Raw genomic sequence first — 8,501 nt, 5'->3', positions numbered from 1 at the left:
AGATATTTACAGAGCCGCAGTTTTATGATGTCTAATACAGTAGACTTTCCCACTACAGAAACATTACTTGACACCAGTGGTGTAGTCCTTGCTATACTCACGTATACTCAGTATGCCTACTTTTTTCCACAAGCTGTTTGGGTATTACGACTTCTGAGGATCATACCCTTAGTATACTCATTGTTTTGGTGATTAAACATCCCTAATTTGTGTATTCACGTCTCCTTTAACGGTATACCAAATGTTTTTTAACTCGCATCTTAATTTGTTGCAGTTGGTGCATTTTTGTTTAACTTGCGCCATTCCCTGCCCCCTGACGACCGCAGCAACTGTGAGAACAATTCGTGAGTTTTTCGAAGACCACAACAAATCAGCTGAATGATGTCTCATTGAAACATTCAAGTCAAATCATACAACAGCATGGGCGTCGCTTTAGCCCTCCTATATTTCCATTCAGCACTCAGTACCCTTTAAATTTGATATAAAATGGCGGCAGAATTTCGCTTCTCCGTTTTCAACTTGTTTTTCATTTAGTCAGCAAACCACAGCTGTGCAGACCGTGAGCACAAGGTGTGTGTTTATCGGTAGATTGTTGTAATATCAGCATATTTGCAGTTCTTTGCTATAGAAACACTTGTTTCCTTGGCGCTCCCCTCATCAGCACAGCTGTTTTCTTCAGTAAAAATGTAACTCTTAACAGACGTGTTGCTGTTTATTTCACAATTAACAATGAAAATAAAACACAGTGCATGTGCATTAACTATATCATACACTCATGCACAGGATTAAACACAGTGACAGAACCACTTAATGAATGTACTCATTTTAACTGCATATCTGAGTGACATCAGAGTCTAACACCATGTGTTGTATCGAATTAAAAATTATTTCCTATTATAACATATATAATGATAGTGAAATATATAAATTATGCTTTAAGTTTTTAATATGTTTATATTTATGCTATTATGAATTTAAAAAGTGGCAGTTTTATTTAATACATGGATAAAAATGTACTTGAGTATAGGCTAGTATTTATATATATATATATATATATATATATATATATATATATATATATATATATATATATATATATACCCAATGAATCAAAGAAACATTGACATTCGGCGTTTCTTTGTCTACTTTTAAAATTTGGATTGGGTGGGTAATAGTACACCACCTTTTTTTAGGACACTGCTTGACACTATTTTAAAAACCAAGCCAGTTGTCAAAGGTAATATAGGTGTGATTGACTCTATTATCTCCTCGCATAATCTGACTTCAGTAACAAAGTGGAAACAACAATGGGAAAATGAACTTGAGCTGATCCTCTCAGAGGAAATTTGGCAAGACATTATAAATAAGATTCACTTAACTTCAGTTTGTTTGCGACACACAATTATCCAGTTTAAAGTGGTGCATCGCCTACATTGGACAAAAGCTAAATTAGCTACATTTTCACCCACTGTAAATCCCTTATGTAATAGATATGAACTAGAGATAGCTAATAGATAAGTCGTCTCTGTTTTTCAAATAGTTTTGAAGCTGATGTTTTACTGACCAATATGTTAATAAAAAGATCAAGGAGGGAATTAATCAATCATAAGTCCAGTGTAAAGCATGTATTTACACAATAAGTACATGATCATTTCAGTACATATTAGTTAAGGCCACATAATATAAAGTGTGTGTCGTGAGACCAATTTGTAAAATAGTAAAGTAAATCAATCTGACTGTTGTGTGTAGAGACGGCCGTCCTCTGAGCGACGATGAGATCGCGGGGATGCTAATCGGGCTGTTGTTAGCGGGTCAGCACACATCCTCCACCACTAGCGCATGGATGGGCTTCTTTCTGGCGCGGGATCGAGTCCTGCAGGAGCGCTGCTACAGCGAGCAGAAGAGCGTCTGTGGAGAAGAGCTTCCACCGCTGCATTACGACCAGGTCTGTTCACAGCAATACATCTGTTTAGTTCACCTCTAAAACAGCTCTGTCATCATTTACTCAATAGTGTCCAACAGAGGAAACAAACTCATAAGGGTTTGGAACAACTTGAGGATGAGTAAACAGTGATTAAATTGGCATTTTGGGGTAAAAACACCATAATATGTTTGAAGATCTTTAAGAAAAGAGAAGGCATTGTGGCTCAGCGGTTAGCACTGTGGCCTAACAGCAAGACGGTAAACGAAAGCTGAAATACAGGGCTCCAGAATGCAGTCATTTTTCTGCTGGTGCAACTAGATTGGCTGTACTGGTGCGACCACGGCGTTACCTAATTCAAGCAATTCAACTCTCGGTCACCACTTCTGTTTCCCACAGTCATGCTTTAGTGCAGTTTTGAGTAAGATAACAGTGTGATCAGACCTGCTGCTTAACTCCACACAATCACGCTCTGTCTGCGGCTGTGGTTTGGTAAGGAAATCTGTCATGCGAACATCCTTCCTATGGGGGTGATGATGTGAAACCTGCGGAGGTGACAGACGAGAAAACAGGAGCTGACATTAGCAGTTTCCTCTGAGTCAAGCACAGCATCTCACTCCAAACACTGAAAGAGTGTCTGACATGTGAAGCAATATAAATCTAGAGGAGTGTTTCCCAACACTGTTCCTGAAGGCACACCAACAGTACACATTTTCAACCTCTTCCTAATCAAACACACCTGAATCAACTCATCAGGACAAGAGAAGAGACCCCAAAAGCTGAAGTGAATGGGTCAGGTCTTAGAAACATCCAATATATGTACTGTTGGTGTGTCTCCAGGAACAGGGTTGGGAAATGCTGATCTAGACCACTGTGCAAACTCTGCCGCCAGAACCAGTGCTGTTATTGTTACTAACACTATTGAAATACATTTCTTTAAAATAAAAATGATAAATAAATGTACAAAATTATTATATATTTCAGTCAGTCGCCAGAGCAACATTTAAATAAAACTGCTAAAGTTAAAACTCATACTGAAATTGGTGGAAAAATATACACGGGGGGCTAATAATTCTTCAACTGTATGCATGTATTGTTAAATAACATCACCAGTTCAGACACTAAACAGTGTTTTACCACAGCTGAAAGACTTGAGTTTGCTGGACCGCTGCCTGAAAGAGACGCTGCGACTCCGACCCCCAATAATGACCATGATGAGGATGGCCAAAACACCGCAGGTACCAGAATACACACTGAAAACACACACATGACAGACATTAGGGCTGTGTGATATGACAAATATCACAATATAAGTCACTGTTATCTCAGAATAAAGCCTGATATGAAGCGCAGCACTGTTGTGTAAGAGTGAAGGGTTTATTCTGAGAAAACAACCATCTGGATGTACTTTATACCACTTATTATATGGCCACATGCTATAAAATGTAACAATTAGACACAAAACATTGCTCTGAGAGCTTAATAGTTTATTAATTTTTTAATTAGATGCAAAGCTGACAGAAACTTAAACAGCTGATGGAGTATACACTAACCTGCGCATTATTCAGACACTAGATGGAGACAAACAGACAAAAACTAAAACAGCTGATGGAGTATACACTAACCTGCGCATTATTCAGACACTAGATGGAGACAAACAGTCAAACAACTAAAACAGCTGATGGAGTATACACTAACCTGCGCATTATTCAGACACTAGAGGGAGACAAACAGTCAAAAACTAAAACAGCTGATGGAGTATACACTAACCTGTGCATTATTCAGACACTAGATGGCGCCAAACAGTCAAAACACAAAGCTGACAGAAACAGCTGATGGAGTATACACTAACCTGCGCATTATTCAGACACAAGATGGCGCCAAACAGTCAAAACACAAAGCTGACAGAAACAGCTGATGGAGTATACACTAACCTGCGCATTATTCAGACACTAAATGGAGACAGACAGACTAAAACAGCTGATGGGAGTATACACTAACCTGCGCATTATTCAGACACTAAATGGAGACAGACAGACTAAAACAGCTGATGGAGTATACACTAACCTGCGCATTATTCAGACACTAGATGGCGCCAAACAGTCAAAAAGCACAACGTAACAGAAAAGCATATACATATGAATGTGGATTACATATGAAGTCTGTGTCATTCAGAGGTTGTTATCTGGGAATGTCACGACTGACCAATCAGAGTTAAGTATTCCAGATAGCCGTGTAATAAATTGTCATATTGCTCAGTCCTAATGGACACAACATCCATCTGTGAACTAATACACTGGTGTTTCCCACAACAGAAAGTGGGTGAATACACCATCCCGCCGGGACACCAGGTGTGTGTGTCTCCCACAGTAAACCACCGTCTGCAGGACACCTGGGCGGAGCGGCTGGATTTCGACCCAGACCGTTACCTGCACGACAACCCAGCGGCCGGAGAGAAGTTCGCCTACATCCCATTCGGAGCAGGTGAGTTCGACAGATCCCATTAAATCAACTGGAGACTGCAGTGTGAGTGTGTAAACCATGACCATATCATTTTTGGGTGAACTGCCCCTCTCAATGTTAGTATCAGTATGTTAGTGTTAAGGATATCGATAATCTCCAAAACTGACAAAATTCACATGTAGAAGATATAAACGCTTGAAGTTTGCAGTTTGTCGTTGTCATGCATTTGTTTTTACGCCTCCTCATACTTCAGTTTCTCATTAAATCTTCCGACCAATCAAATTCTCTCTAGTGTTTGACATGCCCCGCCCTCTTCTTCTCATTTGCTTTTGATTTGATGTGCTTGCACTCAACCACTCTCACTGGCAGAGCTGTGATACAACAAACGCTATAGGCTGTTTTTTTTAAAGGGGAGGAGCTACCAGAGGGGCATCCACCCTCTCTTCATGTTGTTAAGATTACATCAAAGCACTTCATGGCACCTTTAAATTAGATTGTCGCGGTAGAAAGTGACGATCGATCGCCCATAATGCCCATGCCTGTATCCGCCACTGATAGCGGTCAAAAACTGACAGCTGGAGGGGCGTGGTTAAGTATTAGCCCCGCCCAATACCCCAGACAGATGTAATCTGAGAATTGAACTGAAAACAAACAGGCTTTTTTCAATCTTAGATTAAAAGGGCAAACTACTTTTTTCTTAACCCTTTGACTGCCGCTCTACTAAACGGTTGACCATGTTCTGACTGTTTTAAAGGTTAACTGTTAAAGTTATTTAAAGATTGACTGTTTTCAATAATGGTTTACACACACAGCATTGTTGGTTTACAAAATAAATCAAACAAACACAATCCTTTTACACTTGATTTGGTTTTATTGTAAAAAGAAAACATGTCAAATGAGAATCTGAAATATTTTATGGCAAAAATGATGATGATTTAGTGTTCACAAATGTTTTATTTTGATTATTTTTTTAATAAATTGGTCTTACACTTCAGATTTGACATAGTATATGTATTAATTCTGGTACTTTCACCATAAACCAACATGTCAACCATTTGGTAGAGGCTGATATTTTAGAAATTATGGGACGTGTTGAAAAAAAAAAGCATTGAGTGTGTTAACTAGTGACATTAAGAGTTATGCAATCCAATAATTTTTTCTCAGTGGGGTAGTTAAATGCTTAATGACATGCACTGATTTAGACCCAATCCCAATTCTTCCCCCTTGTTCTGTGCGTTCATGTGAAGGGCTAGGGGTGTCCCATGGCTGCACACGGAAGTCAGGAGATGCACAAATGAGTATTTTTTTGTCATAATTATGAATTTTTACAACAAACAAGCATGTTTTAATACATTTATAATGACGTTTGTGTTTTACGGTCATGCTTTATAAAAAACATTTAAATAAACGCTAAATTTGGCTATCCATAATTCCTAATAATAACTCATGTATAGCAGTCTCACATTGGATTACCCTCTCAGAAAAGTCTAGTGGTCTAGTTTTCTACAGTGTCTGCTATAATGTTATTGTTTTTATGTGTTTAGATGAATATGAGCACGGTAAATACCAATAAAAAAGCACAAATGCAATAACTACAGCAGTCACAATCGTCGATATTATATGAAGTAAGAGATCGCGAGGACATATGATGATGTGTGCTGGTGTTGTAGTGCTGTCCCAATTCTTAGGGGTAAAATATGAAGCCCTTCACATTTACACTCAGTTTCAAGGGCCAAGAGGAAGGGGAACAAAAATAAAATTGCAACGTGAGCTGACAAAATTGAATTGTTAGTTGACTTTTAGTTAGTTTGTTTTTTAACTTTGTCAGTTTTTAAACTACACAATGTAGTTCGTTGCAGTTGTTGTTTTTTAAATGCATGAGAAAGAAAAGTGTGGTGAATTCAGGGGATGTGAATCAGGTCACCGCAAAAACAAACCAAACCAAAACTGTGAACATGAGATATACGTCTATTGTAATAGACTCGCATGTTGAGAACGGAGTTATTAATGCTAACATTAAAACGCATCAATCAAATTAACATTATTGATCCTTTAACCTGACCTAATGCTTCTGATCTGGCAGGTCGCCATCGCTGTATTGGAGAAAACTTTGCCTACGTGCAGATTAAAACCATCTGGTCGACTCTGCTGCGGATGTTCGACTTTCAGCTGGTAGACGGACACTTTCCACCTGTCAACTACACAACCATGATTCACACACCGCACAACCCCATCATCAGATACACACGGAGGAACACACAACCACAGCAGTGATGGAAACACCTACATTACTGCGCTCAGATCAGCCATTTCTTATTTAATATGTGGGTCACGCTTTACAATGAGCTTAATGCATGCACTGACATCAACACACAGTCAACAGTACATTCATTACAGTATTTGTTCATGTTAGCTAATGAATACAGTTGCTCATTGTTAACGCATAGTGTATTAACTAATGTTTACAAGTATGAGTTTGGATGTTAATGCATTACAATACAATTATTGTTCATTATTAGTTCATGTTAGTTAATGCATTCACTAATGAAGCTTATTGTAAAGTGTGACCATTGTGTCTTATTTGACCGTGAAGTGACCTGTGCTGCATAAACACTTATTTTTGTATGATTGAAAACCTGTAATGCATTGTAAAACTATCTGTTCATCAGCAGTCTGTGTGTTTTGTGTTTATTTGCGGTGGTGAATTGCATTATGGGATGTTAATCTCTCCTCTGTCCACTTCTGATGTAGAAAATTCAACTCCACAGTTTAACAAAGAGACTTTTATTGACATTTTAGTGGTTTAAAATAATATAAGAAATAATATTTAGAGGAATAAGTGTGTAAAATGACAGAAAATGAGCTGCAGTTTATTACAAGGGTTCTGTAGTATAATAAACACCACCAACACACACAATATAACACTGCAGACTATTACAAATGACAATAAAAGTCACTTTTCATGGTTAAAAGGTGTCGGGAGGAAGATCAAGATCCCATAATGCAATTCAAGAGCAGAAATAAACTAGGGAAAAAATAAAGGCTTGAATCAGTAAATACAGAAAACTGCTAATTTATGAATATTTTTAGTGTATTAAAGGTTTTAAACAATAAACTCTTGATGTTTTATGTTGTGTTTGTGTTAATTTAAAAGATTTAAAGATGTTTTTCATACACTGATGTTTTATTTGCTGCTGTTTTTGATTTAGTTTAATTATTAAACTGCATATTCATTCATTCATTCATTCATTTTCTTTTCGGCTTAGTCCCTTTATTTATCCGGGGTCGCCACAGCGGAATGAACCGCCAACTTATCCAGCATTTGTTTTATGCAGCGGATGCCCTTCGAGCTGCAACCCATCACTGGGAAACCCACACACACTCATTCACACATATACACTACGGACAATTTAGCTTACCCAATTCACCTGTACCACATGTGTTTGGACTGTGGGGGAAACCGAAGCACCCAGAGGAAACTCACGCGAGCGCAGGGAGACCATGCAAACTACACACAGATATGCTAACTGACCCAGCCGAGGCTCGAACCAGCGACCTTCTTGCTGTGAGGCGACAGCACTACCTACTGCGTTGCCTAAACTGCATATAATATAATAATATAAACTACCGTGAGCTTCAGTTTTTGTGTGTTAGATTAGTTAATCAGTTTGTCCTGGTGCTGGCTAATTTAATGCATATATATAATACTGTAGAAGATATTACTGTAATGGAGAGATCTGTGAGCAGTGATGCATTCATTTATGCTCAGTGCTGTATTTTGCATGAACACCACCGATTCAGTCAGCAATCCCACAAACCCCACACACAACCCCACACACACAGGCACACACACTTCCCCAGAAGCACAAATAAAAACTCAAGCTAAAGTCTCAGTGTAGTTTCAGACATCACTAACAAAAACAATAGATAACCTCCATTTCCCAACCTTACATGTACTGTACGTGCTATAATCGCATGCAAATGTCAGGCGAGTGTAAAAATGTGTTTGGTCTGATCTGAGGTCAGTGTTGAGCGTGACGCAGCGCTGTGGGAGTGTTTACAGATGAAGATCTCCACATCATTCGCTTATTATTATTACACTTCTACTGTATTGAGT

The 8,501-nt window shown here is 38.5% G+C and overlaps 1 protein-coding gene across 2 annotated transcripts in view; it reads left to right on the top strand.

Annotated features, from left to right (window-relative positions):
- Positions 1–7,513, top strand: part of LOC130246591 (lanosterol 14-alpha demethylase) — a 17,134-nt gene extending 9,621 nt beyond the window's left edge. For both annotated transcript variants that reach the window (XM_056479628.1, XM_056479627.1), the window contains exons 7-10: positions 1,750–1,945; positions 3,064–3,159; positions 4,237–4,405; positions 6,468–7,513. In XM_056479628.1, the coding sequence (XP_056335603.1) occupies positions 1,750–1,945; positions 3,064–3,159; positions 4,237–4,405; positions 6,468–6,658 (652 nt within the window). In that variant the 3' untranslated portion in view covers positions 6,659–7,513. The remainder of the gene's footprint in view (positions 1–1,749; positions 1,946–3,063; positions 3,160–4,236; positions 4,406–6,467) is intronic.
- Positions 7,514–8,501: the final 988 nt, after the last annotated feature.

The sequence above is a fragment of the Danio aesculapii genome, chromosome 19, assembly GCF_903798145.1.
Source record: "Danio aesculapii chromosome 19, fDanAes4.1, whole genome shotgun sequence".
In the NCBI taxonomy this organism is placed as follows: domain Eukaryota; kingdom Metazoa; phylum Chordata; class Actinopteri; order Cypriniformes; family Danionidae; genus Danio; species Danio aesculapii.
The sequence above is the reverse complement of the archived record's forward strand: the minus strand, read 5'-3'. Positions and strand labels throughout refer to the sequence as shown.